General features: G+C 47.1%; 1 protein-coding gene and 1 long non-coding RNA gene across 5 annotated transcripts in view; one reads left to right on the top strand and one right to left on the bottom strand.

The window, feature by feature from the left end:
* LOC120319030 overlaps positions 1-8,177 on the bottom strand; it is a 71,810-nt gene extending 63,633 nt beyond the window's left edge. For all 3 annotated transcript variants that reach the window (XR_005559674.1, XR_005559675.1, XR_005559673.1), the window contains exons 1-3: positions 7,866-8,177; positions 7,574-7,668; positions 1,482-1,574 (exon numbers count right to left, since the gene is read on the bottom strand). This is a non-coding gene — a long non-coding RNA (uncharacterized LOC120319030). The remainder of the gene's footprint in view (positions 1-1,481; positions 1,575-7,573; positions 7,669-7,865) is intronic.
* Positions 368-20,632, top strand: TMEM201 (transmembrane protein 201). 2 transcript variants are annotated; one of them, XM_039367303.1, is made up of 11 exons: positions 368-857; positions 4,764-4,884; positions 5,895-6,089; positions 7,403-7,579; positions 8,191-8,588; positions 9,330-9,533; positions 15,400-15,617; positions 16,850-16,915; positions 17,254-17,532; positions 17,928-18,056; positions 18,312-20,632. In XM_039367303.1, the coding sequence occupies exons 1-11, from the start codon at positions 745-747 to the stop codon at positions 18,407-18,409; spliced, it is 1,998 nt and encodes a 665-aa protein (XP_039223237.1). In that variant the 5' UTR covers positions 368-744; the 3' UTR covers positions 18,410-20,632. The 2 variants fall into 2 exon arrangements, with proteins under 2 accessions (XP_039223237.1, XP_039223236.1); XM_039367302.1 differs by having other exon boundaries at positions 16,844-16,915.
* The last annotated feature ends 81 nt before the right edge of the window (positions 20,633-20,713 follow it).

Raw genomic sequence — 20,713 nt, 5'->3', positions numbered from 1 at the left:
ACGCGCTCCCCGCGGAAGCACGAGACAGACACCCTCGAATCCCCGCGCGTGGGTTGACTCGCTTTCCCCCCCCCCTCGCCTGGCACGACGCTGCCCTTTCACGAGGCGACCCTTAGCCGCCCCCGCCGCCCACCTTCCTGTCCCCCCTCGGTGTATATAGATAAAGAACCGCGGCGGCTGCCGCCGCTGCTGCGGACACCGGGCAAAGGCGTGCATAGAAAGGAGTCGTGGGGACGCGGTGCAGGAAGGAAGAGTCCAGATCGCGGCGTGCACGGGGTGGGTGGGTGGGTGGGGAGCGTGTAGATCATCCATGCCGGGAGAGGGGGAGAGGATCCGGGCTTGGTGGAAGAGGCGGAGCCGCGGAAGGTCAAACCAAGGGAAGGAGGAGAGAGGCAAAAAAGGCGCTGATCCCAACCCGCCGCCGCCGCCGCCGGATTTCCCCTTCGAACGTTCGCCCCCAGGCGGCCGCGCGATTGGCTGCCGCGCGTTCTAAGCCCCCGGGGGGGCTGCGACTCAACGTTCCAAGCGGGCGCCGAACGTTCTAAAAAGGCAACTCGGCGTTCCAAGAGCCGCGCCGTCCGGACGATGCACGCGGGGGCTTTTTTCATGGATTTCTCCCCCCCGCACGAGTAGAAGGAGGCGGCGGCGGCGACCTTTTCCCCTTCTCCTCTCTTTCCACTCCTCCTGCGATTCCCTTTCTCTTTCCTTTTTTCCCCTTTTTTAATTCACCCCCCCCATTCCCCAATGGAAGACGTCGGCGCTTTGGTGGCGGCTTACTCCCGCGGCCTGGCTGGGGGCCTCGGCGTGACCGTGTGCGCCGCCGCCGGCGGAGTCTTGCTTTATAAAATCGCGCGAAGGTAAGAAGGCCGTGCCGAGTCTCTCCCGCCCCCCCCCCCGTTGCTTTCTATGTTTCCCGATCGGGGTGATTTGGGGAAAGAAAAAAAGGGGTGGGGTTGGGGGGGTTGGTTGGACCCGCGACCAGGCCCAGAGGAGGATTTGCGTTCTCACGACCTCGAGGGGAGGGACTCGGCGCGCTGTCTTAACCTCCCTCCCCGTTTGACTTAAATCTGCATTCCTCCACTTCGCACGCTATCAAATGCAAAAGAAGTTGGGGGGGGAGGGAGGGGGGGACAGAGCCTGGGATGTACTGGGAGGGATTGCCCCCCTCCCCACGTAACTCCAAAGGCGGTGTGTGTGGCGGGGGGGGGGAAACCGGGGTGTCTTAAGGGAAGAGAAATCGCCTTGGGAGCTTTGCAGCCTTGCCAGCCCACGTGCGTTGAGCTTGGGAGTGCAGCCCTTCCGGGTTCAACTTTGCACAATGAGTGTGTGTGTGTGTGTGCGAGCGCGCATAGTGGATTCAAAGGAGCTTGGAGAGGAATCGCCGCTGAAATGGCCACACACACACACACACACACACACACACACACACACACACACCTCAAAAGCTGCAAAAAGGATAACTTAGCCAATTGGAAGCCTACCTTCAAAGGGTGGGTTGTAAGGAACCTCAGAATCTCGAGCTGTCCAGTCTGATTGATCCCAAATTTATCCCACATCTTCCCGGAACCAGCTTCCTGGGGGGTGGGGGGGGGAAACAGATGTTAATATGAGATTTTTTTTCCCATACAAAGCCAAAGGCTAGACAACTTTGCTACAGATTTGGTTTTATTTAGCTGGGCTAAATAGGTCACCTTGGGTGCTTGGGATGGGAGACCACAAGGAAACCCAAAGGCAGCAGACTAGAAAGAGGTGGGCAACATAGGTTGGCGAAAAGGCGGTGCTAACCTGAATGATGTTGCTGGATTTAACTTGGGTGTTTATTGTTACAAATACACTCTTACCTTTTCAATACCGCTGTCCACCTACTTTACCCTGGCCACAATCCTAAGAGGTAGGCTGGTGGAAGGGTTTGTGGGTTTTGTGTAGCCCATTTTCTGCAATCCCAGTGAATACATAGTGTGCTGGATTCACATATCACACTAAGCAAGGCACACATACGTAGAGTTAACACAGACCCAGTTACAGCAGTAAGTCCTCAACTTACGACCACAGTTGAGCCCAATTTAAGGGTCTGTTGCTAAGTGAAACATTTGTTTAGTGAGTTTGCCCCATTTTACAATCAGCCGTTAAGTGAATCACTGCAGTGAAATTAGTCAAACGGTTGTTAAGTGGATCTGGCTTTCCCCGTTGACTTGGCTTGTCAAAAGGTCGTAAAAGGGAATCACGTGACCCCGGGACACTTTGACCGTCATAAATAGGAGTCGGTTGTCAAGTGTCTGAAGGATCATGGATTCGTGTGACCCTAATGGTCGTAAGTGTGAAAACTGGTCATAAGTCACTTTTTTTCAGTGTCGTAACTTCAAACGGTCACTAAATAAACTGTTAAGTTGAGGACTAGTTGCATTAGATCTAATATTGACTTGGTCGTTTTGCTTTGAAGTCGCTACGTGTTTTAAGCGGTTCGCAATTTTTAAAAAGGGGACAACTGTTTTTACAAGAATCGGTCACGGTGTTGAACAGTGAAAAGATTCTTTGAATATTTTTATGCAGCAGTTATCATATATATTAAAAAAAGGACCCGAGACTTGACATATGTCTTCCTCTAAATATCGGAGGACCCATCATCCCTAGCCCGCTTAGCTGGGAACAGCTAAGAACCTGTGGTGAATTTTCCTTAGGAAATGTTAAAACATTGAGCAGAGCCAAAGTCTGTGGCAATCGTGGCTTAAATCATTCAGAGATAGGAGTTTGTGGGGAAAACGTGGCCGGTCGGAAAATATTCGTATTTTTCTTGCTCAAGATAAAAAAATAAAAGGTCAGTTCAGAGGGGAGAAGATTTGGGGGAGCAAGGAAACAATTTTTGTGAAAGAGTTAAACCAAACTTGGGGGTGATACTATCTCCTTGGGATGTGATAAATGCTGACTTGAAGCAGTTTTGTTTTTTTTTCCTATAGAAGCACTTTTATTTCTGTCCGTTAGTCAGAACTTGAGCAATTAAATCTCTGGATGTAGAGATTCCCCCCCCCCTTTTTTTTTTTTTTGCATGTCATTCTGCAAGCAGAACAAATAATACAAAATCAAAAGGTTTGTTTTGTTTTCCTGAATTAAAACAAAGGTTTGGTCCTTTGGATAGGATTATTTTTTTTAAAAAAAAATATCCTTTTGCATGAATGATGGGAAGAAGCACGTGTGCAAAATAGAAGGGCATCTCGAACAGCCAGTCTGAAGCTCTTTAAAATTCTTATTTTAATATTTGCATGTTCTTCGTTCTGATGGGCTTGGAAAGTTGCAGCTAACAGGCACCAGCAATTGACAGCATCCTGTGACAACTAGGGGAACCCTAATATAAAATAATGCTAAAATTGGCCCACTTAACCATTAGAGAAATGACTTGTCAATTTCACTACTTTGATTTAGCTGTTGTTAAAAATAAAATCGTTCAGAGTATCCTTTGGCAAGGATTGGTTTGTTTCTCTCCAGAGAAAGAAAAGGGATGTCTTTTTTTTTTTTTAATTATTTTAAAGTCTGATGGGCAACATCCTCATGAAAAATAGGGTGGATTTTGTAAATTGAATGGAGAGTTGATGAAAAGAATGTAGAATGCTTTTAAAGCAAGTGGGTTTAAAAAAAAAAACACTTTTTAAAGAGTTCCTTTCAGTGCTGATGTGCTATGGGTAGCCTTCCCCTGCAAGTCCCTTGATTCTCAAACTCAGTATGGGTTTTGTAGTCCCCTGCTTTCAGAAAGCAGAGAATAGCGGCTTTATGAACACTGAAAGCTGTTGGGGGTCATCAAGGAAGCAGGAGACACTTCCTGGAGGGGGGGTCTTTGCCCCACAACAAGAGCCAACAGCTGCACCCCTGGGGCAGGGGCATATGGGAACAGATGTTGTGAAATCTGTCATCCCGGCCATTTGCTGCTGCCTGTCAGGCAGAAGTCCAACAGGTGCTGGCACCCAACCCTGCTTTTTAGAGAGATTGACTTCCCCATAGCATAGCTGGATGCTGTTTCTGCAGTTGTCAAGGAAGGAATTGGGGCTGCTACCCCCCCCTCCCCTTTATTTAATTAGCCCTAACAGCTGGTCACATGTGTTGCACAAGTGTTCATGCTGGATTTTTTTTATTTTCCAAACCAAGGGATATCTTTGGGGGTTTTTTTTCCCTCCCCAGACATCACTCTTTTCGTCTAATCAATCTAATCCAGAAGGGGGGGAAAAATATGGCTTCCTTTATTTTTATTTTTTTGCTTTGGGGCAGAAAGGAAAGAGGGAAAACTTCTTCCTGGCAAAGAGGCAGTAAAATATTGGGCTGTGGGGTGCTGCCTCTTGGACCAGCCTAGTGAGACCGTTGCTAGGTAACCCCCCCCCCAAGCAGGCAGGAAGTGGCAAGGTTGCTAGGCAACCAGCAAATGGCTCCTCTCCAGTCAACAGGCCTTCCACGATGCCATTTTTTTTTTTGAGCAAAGGGCCCAAAGCACGGTTGGCTATGGGTCCCGTGGGTGAAAAGGGAGGCCAGTTTGGGGGAGGGGGCACAAATAAAACGAGGATTGGGCCATTCTTTTGAGCCCTCCCACCCGGACAGAAGACCTGCTCCTTGTGTGTGTGTGCAAAAACTGTGGTTTAAAATATGGATGTCAAGGTGCAAATCTCCTGCGGAAACAACGAAGAAGCATCAAACTTTTAGAGTTGGGGGTCGGTTGTCCTCCTCTCTCTTTTTTTTGGGAGGATGGATCTTTATTTCTCCTTCCTGCTTCCCCCCACCTACAGGACGAAGCCCACCCACACGACGGTCAACTGCTGGTTTTGTAACCAGGACACCGTGGTGCCGTACGGGAACCGCAACTGCTGGGATTGCCCGAATTGTGAGCAGTACAACGGATTTGAAGAGGTGGGCTGGCCGGCGGTCCGGCTGAGCGGTCCCTGTTTCGGTGTCCTAGCGGATTGGGCTACCGGCTGTCTGCCTGCATCAACATTTCTGTTAAGATTTTTAATTAATCTCAACCTAGAAGCAACCTAGAGCTAAGGAGAAATTTCCTGACAGTTAGAACAATTAACCAGTGGAACCGCCTGCCTCCAGAAGCGGTGAATGCTCCAACACTGGAGGTTTTTAAGAAGAGACTGGGCAGCCATTTGTCTGAAATGGTATAGGGTTTCCTGCCTGAGCAGGGGGTTGGACTAGATGACCTCTAAGGTCCCTTCCAACTATTTATTTATTTATTTTAATTTGCTTCAGGGGACAGAGCTGGGAGATGTTCATACGTGAGCTAATTTTTCTTCTATTGTGAACAAGAGCGAACCTTAAGTGCCACAGGAGACGGAAAGGAGATAAATTAATTAATATGAGAGATTTCCCCCCGTCCATTAAAGCAAACGTGGATTTCATATTGACCCAGATTAATTGAAAAGGGTGAATGAAATGGGGGGAGGATGCTTCCTCACCCCAATCGCACCAACCTATATTATATAGGTTTAATTATCCTGCGTTTTAGCCCCAGAGATCATTTTTAATGTGTGCCGTTGTGCCCACAGGAAAAAAAATATGACAGTAAAGATTATTATCATTATTGTTATTATCAAAGGCTCCCAAACCTAACGACAGTATGATAAGAAACACTTTGCAGCCTAGATAATCGATGTGGAACAGCTAAAATTAAGCCACAGGGAAGCTAAATTTTGCAAAGCTTTCAGGTGATTTAGGGGTGAGTTGCAAATTTATCAACTGAAGACAGCAGCATGCAAGGAACAAGAGTTGAGGGGGGGGGAGAGGAAAGCAAAACACAACACCCAATTCGGGCATTTGTTCATAAAAGGTGCAGAGGTTTTGAAGGCGATTAAAATGGATTTGTTAGACTCTTCCTTTTTTTTGTTTTGTTTTGTTTCCTCGTAAACTCCTCTTAGAATGGAGATTACAACAAGCCAATCCCAGCTCAATACATGGAGAATCTAAACCACGTGGTTTCTGGGGCGGGAGCCTTTTACGACCCCACGAAGCCTCAGCAATGGGTCAGCAGCCAGCTTCTCCTTTGTAAAAAGTGTAACAATCACCAGACCATGAAGATCAAGCAACTGGCCTCCTTCAGCCCCAGAGAAGAGGTAAGGAGGACTATGGGAGAGCAAACGACAACCCCTTCCCTTTTACAAGTGACTTTGCTCCTGGCCTCAGTCTTGCTCATCTGTGAAGTGGGAGAGCATAGCTAGCACACATTTGTGTACAGCTACTTAAATAATGGGCGGACTTCCCTGTTGCCCCCTCCCACACGGTTGCACGCTCAAGGTGCCTAAGAAAATATATATATGTGTCAACGCTGCTAACATCGGATGTTTTGCTTTGACAACAGTTAAGAGATGCAACCATTTTCTTCTTATGTTTTGCTTTTACAGTTAGAGTTAGATGATGCTGAAGGGAGGAATGTGCATGAGAGTTTAGCTAGACATAACAATACTGGACCTAATGTGAGAACCAAGGTTTTTGAAATAAGAAATGATAAGAATTGGCAGGCTGGAGAACTGGAGGAAAGGTCTGCATTTCAACCTAATTGGAGAATGTGATTTATGACTGTTAATTGGAGGGGGGAATTGTGCTTTGATACTTTGTGCTCAGGGGAGGGGAAATCAATTTTTGGCTTCAACTGTGTTGATGCTATGCTTCTCAAATAAAGATTCTTTAAGGCAGTGTTTCTCAATCTTGACAATTTTAAGGCATGTGGACTTCAACTCCCAGAATTCCACAGCCAGCAATGCTGGCTGTGGAATTCTAGGAGTTGAAGTCCACATGCCTTAAAATTGTCAAGATTGAGAAACACTGTTTTAAGGTAAACAACGCCTCAAGGTTCTTTGATGACATTCTCCAGTATATATATGTACCGAAGAGGGTTTAGTTTAACTGAATTTGCTCTGTCATTTTTCACCCACCTGCAGTAAGAGCATGGTAGGGCGATACAGCTTACTAGTCTCCTAAACCAGGGGCCCCCAACCTATAGTCTGCAGCCCGGGACCGGGCCGTGGGCTCTTCGCCAATGGGCCGTGGAAATGGCTGGCTGGTGTGTGCACGTGTGGGTGAGCATTTCCTCCTCCACTTGAGCCAGTGCCTGCGGCCCTGTTTGCGCATGTGCGCGGGCACGAATGGGAATGCAAGCCTGGGCGGTTTGTGTGGCCTATTTGTGCATGCACGAATGGGCTGCTAGCTGCCATGGGGGGTGCGCATGCGCACAACACCAGAATATGCTGCATGCGCGAACAGGGCTGCTAGTACCACGCTAGCGTGTATGGTGCCATACGGACATGCGCACCAATTTTAAAACTGCTCTCCTTCCCTCCGGTCCTTGAGTCCGGAAAGATAGGAGACCTCTGTCCTAAACAGACCCTATCAGATTTTTTTATTCTAATGTCTCTCTTTTTGGGGGCAGGGTAAATATGACGAAGAAATTGAGGTCTACAAACATCACCTGGAGCAGACTTATAAGCTTTGCCGGCCCTGCCAAGCTGCCGTGGAATATTATATCAAGCACCAGAACCGCCAACTTCGGGCCCTTCTGCTCCGGCACCATTTTAACAATCGGAAAAGTGGCAAGACTTACATGCAGGTAGGAAGAAGGGTGGTCACCATCTGGGATCTTTCTTCAGAGACTGGAAAGGGTCCCCTTTGTTCAGGACAGAGAAGAAGCTGAGCCCCCTTTAAAAAAAAAAAAAGGCACCATCCTGAGCTGGTTTGTCTGACAAAAGGCTGTGTTTGTTGAGCTTAGTTTTTGAAAGCCAACAAGCTTGAGTGGCAACTGAAGTGTCAGGCACATTTAGAAAGTCCCCCCCCCCCAGGCAAGTTGCCCTTGGACTCTTGGGCTTTAAACCCGGGGAAGAGGTTTGAACCCCAACCTGATTGTAATCTTGAAGTATTTTGCCTTTTCTTATTTGAGGGCCTCGGATTTCAGCTGCGCTCAGGCAGCTTGCAACTGACGGGGCTGAAATCTTGGCAGTCCTGCTGGTGTGATTGTGGTGCTCCCTTCTTTCTCGGATGATCTTTTACACTAAGCTCCAGTCTTTTTTCCGGCTGCATGCTGGAAGGGACCTCGGAGGTCTTCTAGTCCAACCCCCTGCTCAAGGCAGGAGACTTTATACCATCCTGGTCCAATGGTTGTTTATTTTTGAAAACATAACTCCAGATCTGTGGTATCTGAAGTTTCTTTTTTTTTCCCCGCAGAGCTTTTACGCCTCGGCTTCTGCAGGGAACACCACCCCGCTACGCGTGATCCTTCTGCGGTTTCTGGCGTTCCTCAGTTGCGCGATTCTCGTGGTGATGGCCCTATATGGGTCAGGAGATCCATTTTTCTCAGGACCTGCTACATCGCCAGTTCCACCAAGCCCAGGTCTGTCGAGGAACAAGACTGGGCCGCCACCACCGCCGCCGCTGGTGACCCTGCCACGTAACGGCACCTTTCTGGAATCGATGGACTGGCAGGAGGCTATCCAGTCACTCTCAGCGTGGGCCGTAGAGATCCTGGAAGCCGCCTGGATCTACGGGAAGAACCACCAGATGGCCATGGTTGTCTTGGGGCTCTTCACTTGCATCCTGGCTATGTTGCTGGCAGGACGGATCAGGTACGATGAAGTGGCCTGTGTGAAGGATTTTGAGAGTAACCCAAGAGAACAAATTGTGATGCAAACACTTGAACCCTAGATCAGAGGTCCCCAACCTTTTGGGCATCAGGGACCGATTACATGGAGAAAGGTTTTTCCGCAGACCGAAGGGTACATGCCTTTGTGTGCTGCCTGCACCCTGTGGATGGGGCTTTCCTTGTTTGTGCGGATCGGTTGCTAGCATGCCGCAGCCTGGTACTGGTCCACAGACCGGGGCTTGGGACCCCTGCCCTAGATATTGTAGGGGTGCATTTTAGCCCCAAAGGTTCCCAAACAGAACTGCAGCACGATAACAAAACACTTACAGCCTAGATGACTGGTGTAGAGAAGCAAAAATTAAGAAGGTAAAATCCACAAAGCGTCCCGCCGATTTGTGATAAACAGGCAGTCCTTGCTTGCAAATGTATAATCTGGAGACAACAGCATGCAAGGAAAAAGGGACGAGGAGGGAAGAGGACAAAACAAACAAGGAAACAAACTTTGTTCGTAACAGCTCTGGAGGAAGCTGTTAGGTGAAGCTAAAACTGATTTGGTAGACTCTTCCCTTTTTGTTCCTCTTGGAAGGCATCAGTCATAAGTGTGAGGACTTGTTAAGCAAATGGTCGTAAATTGAGGACTAACTCCCCCTGTCCTCAGCCCTCCCCTGCAAGGGTGTCTTCCTTCAGATTCTCCCCAAAAGTGACCACTTTTTCTGCCTTCCAGGCTCCGACGCATCGACGCCTTTGCTGCCTTCCTGTGGCTGCTGTTGATGGGCTTCCACTTGGTAGAGACGTATCTGCAGGTGGACATCCCCAGCTGGGTGGAGACCGCCAAGTTCGGCACCACCTCCCTGTGCTGCTTGGTGGGGTTCGCCGCCGCCGTGGCCACGCGGAAGCCCGGGGGCCAGTGGAGACCTCGGCCCCGAAGGTCAGAGCCTCGGCAGTGACTTTGGCGGGCGGGGTGGGGGTTCAAGTGCCTGAAACGTCCACGCCTTCGAATTTCTTCCCGCTGCTTCGCCTTCGCTCTTCCCATCACAGCCTTTTCCTCCTCCCTACTCTTCCCTACGTCCTCTTTGGCAGCTACCATGGGCTTCTCTCTCCATCGGCCCACACAAGGGCTGCTTCACTTCCGGGGGGGGGGAGACGGACAGTTGCGAGGATCCAATGTTTTGATTCCCTTTTCAGTCTTGTGGGTGGGATGGGGAGCGGTTTTGGCTAGCGTGGCTGGAGTCTCTCTCTGAAAGCGAAGAAATACATAGCTGAAATTAGCGGAAGGCAATTCATCACTTAAAAGGAAGCAATGCATAAATAATAAATAAAAGTGAGTAAAGAAACCGGGCAAACATTTTTTTTTTTTTAAATTGACTTCACAGTTAAAACTGGATTGAACCTCGTTTGAATTTATACTCTTTGCATGCTCTGAGATGGGGCACGTTACGTTTGCACGGGGATGTTGGCGTTTGCTTTGATTTTGGGGTGCGGTGATTTTTTTTCTTCTTAATATTTTATGCTTTTTTTTCCACTTCTTAAACTGACATGTGGCCTTTGGGCACTGGGATAAGAGCGGCCTGCCAGCCACAAATAATTGATCCTTTCCTTTAACCGAATTCTTTTTTCTTTCTGACCTCTCTAATCTTCCTTTTCTCTCTCTCTCTCTTTTTTTATATATAAAATAAATTCCCAGCCAGGTTGACCAGATGCTGCCCTTAGCACCCCCCCCTTCAAATAAAATTTTGTAATTATTAAAAATATCCTGGTTGTTGGGGGGGGGGGAAGGACAGTTCTGCTTAACCCAAAACTTTTTTTTTTTTTTTTGCACCTGTCTTTTAAAAACCTTTTCAAGAAGTTTTTTAAAAGAGAAAGAGAGAGTGGTAGACTGAAGGATTGGGAAAACTTGAGCATGTCTGGTGATTTTGCAAAAGAGAAATTCCTCCCCCCCCCTTTTTTTTTTTTTTAACCTGACTCAACTTGGCTTGTTTTAAAGAAGCATGCCCGTCTTTTTAAAACCTTGGGCATGTTTGCTTTCGTGCATTTTTAACACCGTTTCTGCTTTTCCTTTTCATCTCTTCAAGGCAATTTGCAATTAGCTTCTCTTCTGCCTCTTTCCCAGTTGGAGGACTACAGCTCCCATCAATTGCCCACACAAGTGCGGTGGCTGATAGGAATTGTAATGCAAACCTCTCAGGACTAGGGGGGCTTTCCCCCCCCATCTCTTCCTTTTTTTTTTTTCAACTCTTCCTCCAATGCTGATTTTTAATCTTTTGCTTTAGTTTTAAAAAAGCCAGCCTTGTGAAAAAGGCAGGCAAATCAGATCTTGGGAATCACAGATATAAGGATTATTTATTCTCTAATATTATAGCCAACTTATATTTAACCAGAGCAGATTATCTGTATACTCAGTTTTAATAAGCTTTGATTTCTTAACCTTACAAAATCTGAACGGGTCCCACAAGCGAAATGCAGCTTTATTTGCTCCGCTTGAACCTGGGACATAAAAATGTACTAATAAAGGAGAATATTTGTAGCACAGGGTTGACATGAGGGGTGCTTTGTGCTTTCTGGGGCCTGCTTCTTTTCTTGGAGATGTTGCATTATCCAAACTAGGTAACCACATCAGCGCTAGTCCAGTCCATTATCACTGATGATGTTTTCTAGTTTGGCTAATGAAACGTCTGCAAGAAAACGAGCAAGCCCAGAGAGACAACCACATAAAAATGTGCATGTTTGGCTCGTTTCTATTCCTGAAAAACTGACTTTAAAAAGAGTCAAGCCCAGTTATGATGGCTGCTTCAGCTTAGGAGCCTAGATGTGATAAATTTTACTTTTCTCTCTTGGGGTTGAGCTGGACACGAGGAAGTAAAAGGATAACTGAGTTGGGAGGTTTTGTTATATTCTCTTTTGCCTCTCAGCCCAACTTTTATTTCACCATGGAGCGGGCAGCGGAATAATAGCTCTGCCATTTAGCCAAAGCTGAACAAATTCTCCTGAGACCATTTTTCTTTTCATCCCCAGTTTTAAGCTGGATCATTCTGGTCTTAGGGCAAAATAGCTGGATTCTAGTTTTCTTCTCGGCCAACCTATGAAACTCTAGGAAACGTTTCAGCCTGGGCATTTTGCGCTGTGTTCAGATAATTATGATGATTATGATGACTATTATTTAACTTAAATATTTTACCCTTGTGCCGGATTTGTTGCGTTAACACTAATTATTGAAAATAAAAGGCTCCTTGACCATACTGCTTTTCCAGTTGACTTTTTTTGGGGGGACACTCATCGTGACGGTGGCTAATGTTTGCCCTGATCATTGCAACGCTCTCCCTTCCGTCCTTGGCAACTGAGTTTTTAGGGGAAAAAGGAGACTTTTCTAAGGTGATCCCCAGCTTCCTAATTTCTGTTGGCAAAACGATAAATAGGTTGAGCATCTTCCTTGGAGCTGAAGGATTGTGGTTGACTACTCAACCGGTGCTGTGTAGATAAACATGGTGTAGAAAATCTTACACTTTACATGTTTATTTAGATTTACCTTTTGATGTGTCTCTTGCTTTTCATGGCTTCCTATCGGGCGTCAGAAGAATTTTTACAGGTTTTTTTTTTTTTTTGGTGACACTTCTGAATTCCCAGCAGAGCTGTGAGGAATCTCTGCTTTTCCTGTAGCAGTTAGACTCCAGTCCCCATCATCCCTGCTCATTGATGACCTTTGGAGTCCAGCAGCCTTCAGAGGCCTCCAGGGTAGCTCAACTGGGACTGGTTTTTTTTCCCAAAAAGCAAAACTTGGGGTGCGTTGGTACAAAATTGTGGCATCCCCAGTGATAGAACAGAGTTGGAAGGGACCTCGGAGGTCATCTAGTCCAAGTCCAAGTCTCTATACAATTCCTTAAAAGCCTCCAGGGATGGAGCACCCACAACTTCTGGTGGCAAACAGTTCCACTGATTAATGTTCCTCGCTGTTAGGAAGTTTCTCCTTAATTCCAGGCTGCTTCTCTCCTTGATTAGTTTCCCTCCGTTGTTTCTTGTCTTGCCTTGAGGTGATTTGGAGAATAGGTTGACACACACCCCCTCTTCTTTGTGACGGCCCCTCAAATATTGGATGACTTCTATCATGTCACCCCTAGTTCTTCTTCGCACTAGGCTAGACATCCCCAATTCCTGCCCCAATTTAGCCTCCAGCCTCCTCATCATCTTCCTTGCTCTTCTCTGCCCTCTTTCCAGAGTCTCCACATCTTTTTATATATATATATATATATATGTTGTGGTGATCAGAAGGAGACTCCCTATTCTAATTGCGGCCTTGCTAAGGCTTGGGTGAAGCGGTACGAATATTTTCCGCCATCTTGATTCTGCCAAGATGTGGGGAGAGTTTTCAAAATGAGGACTGTTGGGGGGGGAGGTGAGTCTGGTGGCTCATTTTGTGGCCTTTTCTGCCCGCCAGGCTCGAAACTCTGAACTTTTCAGCTCCAATTCCAATTTCATGCTCCCAGTCCTCATGGCTTCTTGCCCTGCTTCGACGGAAGAGGAGAGCAGGGAAGGCGGCTGAGGAGAGGGGGGGGGGAAAGGCGGGAAAATTTCTTTGGGCTGGGAGCCCTTTTTCAAGATGTCCCCCCTCGCTGCTTCCTCCTCGGGATGGTTCAGAAAAAGAGGGAGGGTGCCAGTCTGCTCCTTCCTCTTCCTCTCTCAGCCTTCCTCTTCCTCACAGGTGCCACCCAGCGATGCCTTTGGTGCCCCCTCAGCGGCCTCCCCCGCCAAGGACCGGCGCTGAGGTGACTCCCCCACCCCGTTGATGGCGGGAAGCTTGTCCCTGCCCCTCCAGATGGGCTCAGCCAATGGCGAGGAGCCATGCAAATGTGCCCGGCCCTCAGCCTGCTGGGTAATGCCCGGATGGAGAGACAAAGCTTTGAATGCATTAAAGGGGCTTTTTGTCCTCCGTTAATTCTTTTTATTTTATTCCTTGAAAAGAGATGCTGGAGCAGATTGAAGGCCGGGGCCTGTTTTCCTTGGTCCCCACAGAGGGGAGGGGTCGTCTCTGCGTGTTTTCCTTCCCATTTTGTTCACACACACACACACACACACACACACCCTCTTGTGAGAAATGCTTTCCACCCCCTGGAGAATCTCAGCTTCGAGGCGGAAAGAGAGAAAAAAAAAATCACCTTTATTTTGCAAAGGCTTTTCACCAAATGGCACGGGTTTGGCACAGCCTTTTGTGAGTTTTTCTTTTCTGTCTCTCATTCTCTTTCTTCCCCCCCCCTTTTTTTTTTCTCTTTCTCCTCTCTGTCTCTCTCTCTCCCCCCTCTCGCTTTCTCCTTCTCTCTTTCTCTCATCTCTCTCTCTCTCCCCTCTTTCTCTGTCTTTCCCCTTTTTTTCCCTCTCCCCCTCTCGCTTTCTCCTTCTCTCTTTCTCTTTCTCTCCTCTCTTTCTCTCTCTTTTTCTTGCTTTCCCCCTCCTTCTCTTCCCTTTCTATCTCACCCCCTCGCTTTCTGTCTTTCTCTTTTGCTTTCTCCCCCTCCTCTTTCTCCTTTTCCTCTCCCCCTCTCACTTTCTCCTTCTCTCTCTTCTTTCTCTCCCCTTTCTATCTCACCCCCCCCCCCCGTTTCTGTCTTTCTTTCTCGCTTTCTCCCCTCCTTCTCTTTCTCCTTTCTTTCTCTCCCTCCTCGCCTTCTTTCTCTCCTCTCTCTTCCCCTTTCTCTTTCTCGCTTTCTCTCCTCTTTCTTTCTTTCTTTCTTTCTTTCTTTTTCTTTCTTTCTTTCTCCTCTTTCTCTCCTCTTTCCCCTTCTCTCTCCCACCTCTCTCTCTCTTTCTCGGTCTTTCCCTCTCTCTCTCTTCCAAACCCCATCCTCTGTTCTCACTGCCATTTCAGCCACACCTTTTTTCTGCCTTTTGTTTTCGCACCAATGCTGCGATAATTTATCGAAGAAAAATCAGCTGTTTTTCATTTCCCGAACAAGGCGCATGGCATTTGGGTAAGGAAAAAAAAAAACAAAACCCCGCACACTTCCCTATTCCTGTTTTCTGGATAAGATGCGTATCTATTAGCTGAAAAAGATGTTTTTTTCAAATTCAAATTCTCCAGTGCCACCTCCGATAAGTGTGCGGGTATATTTTTCTCACCACCACGGGCAGATGAACGGCTTTGGAATTCATACATTTTGTCGAGTGCAGAAGGGTGTAAATCAAATAAATCAGCTAATTGTAATTCAGTGCTTGTAAGGTTTGTGCAGAACTGCAGCTGGTCCCCAAATGCTTTAGGTTCTTTTCCTCCATCTGTGCAACTTTTAAGATGTGTGGACTTCAACTCCCAGAGTTCCCCAGTTGCTCAGGTTGAGAAATAACATCTCCAGGACAAAATGCATCCTACTCCCATCTTTTCAGGATTTGGCCCAAGTACAGAAAGAGTAAGAATAATTTGCAATTGCATTTATCAAATTTATACAGCCCTCCCCCCTCCGACACCTCAGAAAAAAAATGACTGTTGGGCAGCATACAGCACTGAATGAACACAATAAAGATATAAAAACAGTTGTTACTAAAATATAAACAACCACAAGCTGCAAGAGAGAATGACTGCTTATAGAGATTGTGTAAATATAATAGACGAACGCGATAAAAACGTCTTGGAACCAGACCATCGGCAAAGTCTCCTTGCTGCTGAAAACAAAACTTCATTTTAGTTTATTGACCTGATCAAAAAATTAGGCCATAAATACCGAAAGGGGGAGAACGTTTAAAGCTTTTGCACAAGACGGGGTGAACGGTTGCAAGTCACCCTGTGATGTTGTGTTTATGTGTCTCGTTTGCAGGTTTTCTCCAGGAGACCCGGTGGCCATGTTCCCCAGCAGTGCTGAGTTGAGCTTTGCCTATCCTTCTGCTCCCCTTCCTTTCGCCCCCACGCCTCCCAGTATCCTCCAGTTGAACCAGCGGCTTTTCTGCTCTCCCCGTCGGACGTCGTCCTCATCTCTTCCTGGACGGCTGAATCGGGCCCTTTCACTCGGCACGATTCCTTCCCTGGCCAGGACCGGTAAGCTGCGCCAGAGTCCTTTCCCTGCTTTGGCTGGTAGTGTTTTTGGTGGCCTTTCCAAGTTTCTAGTCCTTTGTGTGTTTGGCCTCGCTGAAGACACCACAGCTGGTTTTCCTTGCCAGAAGTATGCTTTTCCTCTAACATTTACTGGACTAATTGTAAATAGGTTGTTATTTAAAAGTTTTCCTTATTTGGATTATTATACTATTTTTAAATATTTTAAATGCAAGATGTTTTTACCCTCGGAAAATAAATAATAAATAAATCAGGTATTTTACTTTAACACACAGGCTCGTGCATCATCACGGTGAAAATGAATTAAGCGTCAGATTTTTAAACTGTTGAGTTGCCTAAGTCGTTAGCGAGGGCTGCATTAAAGCATCTTATTTTAATGATCTCTGCAGGAAGAGAGTCAGTGATATATTAACATCCTTCTCCAGGCCTGACAAAGGAGCTTTGAGCTTTTCACGTCTATGACATTGGGAAATTTTTATTCATTTATTTTTTCTGGCACCCCGAACATGCTTCAAAAAATAAACTCAAAAATCAGCAAAGGGGGTTTGGGGGAGGTTTTAACGCCCTCGGTGGGTTTGCTTCTATGCTTGTCTAATCGTTTCTGATCGTGTCAAACCAGCCGCTGGGGCAGAAGGGTTTTGAAGTCAGCTGGGGAGGATGGTCTTCCTGTTCTTTCTTACCCTTGCCAACTGGGTCTAAATGGAGCTTTTGAGCTGTTCTTTAAAGCCGATTATACAGATTCAGAGAGGGGGAAAGTGCACGGAGTGGAGAACTAAAGTAGAGCTTCTTTGTCCAAAGGCAGTCTACCTTAGTGCTGGAGAACTATGGGAAGGCGGAATGTCCCTGCTGGCATACTTTGTTTCATCTGGGTCCGATCCAGCCAAAGATTACCCCGTCGCAAGGCTCAAAAACCCTCCGCTTGGGGGGGCGGAGGGGGGGGGTCTCCAGCTTCTGATCTGATTCCGAGCATAGACGTATCAGATTTTGCCATCTTCATCGTTCTCCTCTCTGTTGTGGGTCCTTGTGTACTTTTGCCACCTTTGTGCACGTAAAAACCTGGCTGCAGTTAGCGTATGTATACTTGGTTCTCTTTCCAATCGGGTATCCACCCATCCTGGTCAAAATGTTGGGTGAATAATTGACTGAATTTAAAAAAAAAAAAATAAAAATCAACATGAATGTTAATATTAACTTTTGCTTCCTTTGTTGAGATTCAGGCTACCTGTTCAGCGGAAGCCGCCCGCCCTCGCAGGCTTCCTGCCCCAAGGACTGGGCAGCATCAGGTGAGCAGAAGACGGGGGTCCCCCCTCTTCCACGCACCCCATTTGGACGAGCTTCCTTTTTGCTCTTGCCACATTTGCAATCCAGATGTTAGTCTGGGTAGCCTGTAGAATCAGGCCTGGTAGGTCTGACCTCCAGGCTTACATCAGCCAAGAGGGGCCACCTTCCCCCCCATTAGTTGGGTGATGGGTGAGAACACAGATGGATTGGGGGGGGCTCTGCCCTGCTCTCTGCCCCCCCCCCAAAAGCTCCTGAACCCACATATGTCTCAAAACAATGAATCGGGATGGAGCTGATTCTAACCCCATTTTTCTCGGCTTCTTTCCGGCCTGCCCCCCAGAATATTTCTCGGTCCACTCCGGAAGCTGCGTGCCGTCCCCGGCACCCTCGCCGGCACCATCGGTGGCCGGCTCGGTGGCGTCCAGCTCCAGTTCCTTGCGTTTCCGCCGGCCTCTGATCAGCCCCGCCCGGCTGAACCTGAAAGGACAGCAGCTGCGGCTCTTTATGGGACAAAGCAAATTCCATCGGGGGGAAGATTTCGCCCCCTCGGAAAACGGCCTCTTTGCTCCGGATCGGTCACTCTTTCCCAAAACGCACTTCGGCGAGCCGAGCTCACCAGGTAACGCTCCCTTTGGAAACATTGGAGGGACCCGTTTCAAATTCTGGACAGTGTCCAAGGGCAGTCCCATGGTGGTAGTCTAGCCTCTTGGATGCGTTGAGGCGACATTCCCGGAATCCTTTGGCGGGTGCAATTATGGACCATACTGGCCAGCATCTCAAACCCATCTGGACTTTTTGGGGAAGGACGCGGGGCTCAAAAATCGATTGTGTCCCCCCCCCCCCCAAAAAAAAAAACAGATCTAGGGCGATTTAGAGAGCGCTGGATGGATAACTTGGTTTGTCCACAGCTGGGTGAGAATTTTAGGAAGCAGAGTTGAGCGTTAAGGATTTTTAAAAAAAAAAAAAAAAAAAAGTCTCGGCGCTTGGAAACGTCAGCTTTTGGCTGTCCCGCAGATGTGACCGCTGTGGTCGAAGGCAGCAGCGTCTCCACCGAGGATTCAGGGAAAAAGCGAGACGATTCGTCGCACTCGTCAAACTGTGTGGTCGACACCACGACGAAAGAAGAACCTTCGGGCTGGAAGGGTGAGTTCACCGTTTCTTAAACTCCCGTTGTTGCAGCCCCACAGCGTGGCGCAAGCCCGGTGGCCAGTAGGCCACCTCCCGGGGTGGGCCGTGGCCCACAGGTTGGGGACCCTGGACTAGAAGATCTCTAGGATCTCTCCCAGCTGTGTTATTCTGTGCGAAGAGACAGCATTTCCTGAAAAAGTGCTTTTGAAAATCAGAAGGGGGGCCTAAATACTTACCTTGTTGTGGGTTCCTTCCTTCCTTCCTTCCTAGGATGCTTTGGGAATCTACTTCTCCGAGGTCTCCTGGCCCTCAGCCTGACGGCCAACGCCATCTTCACCTCCGCCTACCTCTACCAAACGTTGCGATGAGCCTCAGCCCCCCCCTCCAAAAAAACTGGGGAGTCTTCCCCATTTTCCTCGTCCTGGAGATCGCGAGGTTGCAGAAGAGACTCGGACATCACAAGGACCTTCGCCGCCGCCTAGCCGTGTCCTGCAGGCAGCGGGATCCAGTCTGTTTCTCCACCATTGCTGCCCTGATATTCCTTGCCTACTTCTCCACCAATCTGAGGTAGTCCTGGTGGAATCGGGAAGCGCTCTTGACTTTTTTTGCCCTGGTTTTCCTTGATTTGTACAGAATGTGGGAGGAACCCAGAAATGGACTTTGAAAGGCAAAGGCCAGGCGTTGCGTTCTGCCCTTCAGCCACCTTGCTTCAGTCGCAAACCTTGAATGGTGGTTAGATTCTGGCTTACGGAGAAAACGTAAGAACTTTGGGAGAGTCTTTCTCTCCGTCCTCTTTAGTCTTCCAGGCCCCAGCCCTCTTTTTCTAATCTCTGTGTGGCTGAGGGGAAAAAAACCCAAGTCTTTTGCATTGTTGGGTCGTTTGCTGACTTCCAGCATCCGGTCAGTTGGGATGTTTGGAGTAAGTCTCTGTTACTGTATGTGTGTTTGTTCTTAATTTATTAATTTTCAGGGCCATGAAGATAGATAGGAGTCTCTGAGAAGCTTCATGCAGGCCAAAATGGGTCGGTGGGCTGCATCGGGGACATCTTTTATCAGCCTCAGGGGAGACCTGGGCAAAATAAAGTGGGGGGTTTTTTTCCCCATGTTTAAGTGGCCCAAATCTGTCCTAATTTTGCAGATGACATCCTGCTTTTCCCCCCAAACCAGAGACCTGCTCTTTCAATTGGGCTTTTGCATCTGGATGTTCCATACTTCAGCAGCAGGAGACACCCTGCATGTAGAAAACTAGCAGATCAGGGAGAAAGGTGAACCCAGATGGCTTTTTTTTTTTTTTTTTTTAAGAATTTTTCCTCATTGTGCAGTTGAGCTGAGCTTCAGGTTGTCAGCTCTGCCTACAGTTTGAAAATCCTGATTTATTTTTTAAATGTATCTCTCTGAGCAGGTCTGCTGGAAATTAGAATTAAACCCAGCTCTGGAAATAACTTTCTACATTACAGACAGGCTTAAACTTTGTTCGGCTCAGGTTGGCTGGCTAACCGAGGATGCTTCTGTCTTAGCCAGCTGTGCAACATGGGTTAGAAGGCTGATTGTTTTTTTTTTAAGAGCATGACAAAAAAGATACACCTTTTTCCGCCTGTTTAGCAACCAAGAAGTTTTATTTTTTAGCCGTTAGACAGTGGCCAAGATTAAGGCCCACCAGTTTAGCCATGGATGATCCTGGCTTGGTAGCGGGATGTTTAATGTCTTATTGCCAACTCACTACCTATCATTCTTGTTTAAATTTGCTTAATAAAGCAAATTTCTCCAATGTGGTGTTCTCCACACATGGGTGTTGTAGAGAAAGCAGTTTTTCTTTTTTAAAAACAAAATATCAGCAAAAAATACACGGGGGGGGGGAACATGACAGATCAAAACAAGAGGCCTGTAGTTTTTGGTGCTAGGATACACTTATTAAAATCACACTTGGTGCACAGTGTTCCTTTATCACAGTGTTAAGTACCGGGTGTCTTAATGGTTATTCCTTTTCAAACTTTTTTTTTTTTCTTAAACTTCAGGATAATAGGGAAAAAACACACACATAACAAGAAAGCCATTTTTTTAAATGTATATTTCATGTTGGTTTGGTTTTGCCCATGTATGCCTCCGTTTTTTCCTTTTCTGATGGGGAATAAATAGGGTCTAAAATGTTTGGCAACTGAAAAGGAATTTTTTCCCCCCCAAATTAACCACATTTCCGTAGAAGCAATCCCTCTCTCCCTGTCTCTTTGTATCTTTTGTTATACACAAAGACGCACACATAAATACCGCAGCACTCCATGAGGACTAGCTTCTTGCTGAATGTACAAGAATGATCAAATACACTGTGTCCTGCGAGGCTTGAATTTTACAACGGGTGGGAATGCCACTGAACGCCATTTTAAGAAAACGGGATCTTTGTTTCGTTTTATACTTAAGGAAGCTGTAGAGAACCTGCCTCTCATTGGTTTGTTTAAGAATTCATGCCCAAGGAGAAGGGTGTTTCTCCCCCCCCCCTCTGTTTTGATTCCTCTTTTGAGATGTTTTATGTTCTGCGTTTGAAAGATTATTTTTCTTTATAAAACGGTAAGAATAAAGGTGATGTTGTATCTTGAGTTTCCTGTCTTGGGTCTTGCATCATATAGACAAGGTGTAGAAGAAGCGAAGAGTTTCACATAAGATCAATAGCCCTGGTT

The sequence above is a fragment of the Crotalus tigris genome, unplaced genomic scaffold (genome assembly GCF_016545835.1).
Source record: "Crotalus tigris isolate CLP2741 ecotype Arizona unplaced genomic scaffold, ASM1654583v1 scf7180000020588.15403103151:6194809, whole genome shotgun sequence".
Taxonomy (NCBI): domain Eukaryota; kingdom Metazoa; phylum Chordata; class Lepidosauria; order Squamata; family Viperidae; genus Crotalus; species Crotalus tigris.
The sequence above is the reverse complement of the archived record's forward strand: the minus strand, read 5'-3'. Positions and strand labels throughout refer to the sequence as shown.

Bases quoted from the DNA above. Each gene is read 5' to 3' on its own strand.
- TMEM201 (XM_039367302.1), top strand. From the start codon at position 745: ATGGAAGACGTCGGCGCTTTGGTGGCGGCTTACTCCCGCGGCCTGGCT. The intron at 6,090-7,402 runs GTAAGGAGGACT...TTTTGGGGGCAG, and splicing joins CCTTCAGCCCCAGAGAAGAG to GGTAAATATGACGAAGAAAT. The intron at 16,916-17,253 runs GTGAGCAGAAGA...CCTGCCCCCCAG, and splicing joins CAAGGACTGGGCAGCATCAG to AATATTTCTCGGTCCACTCC.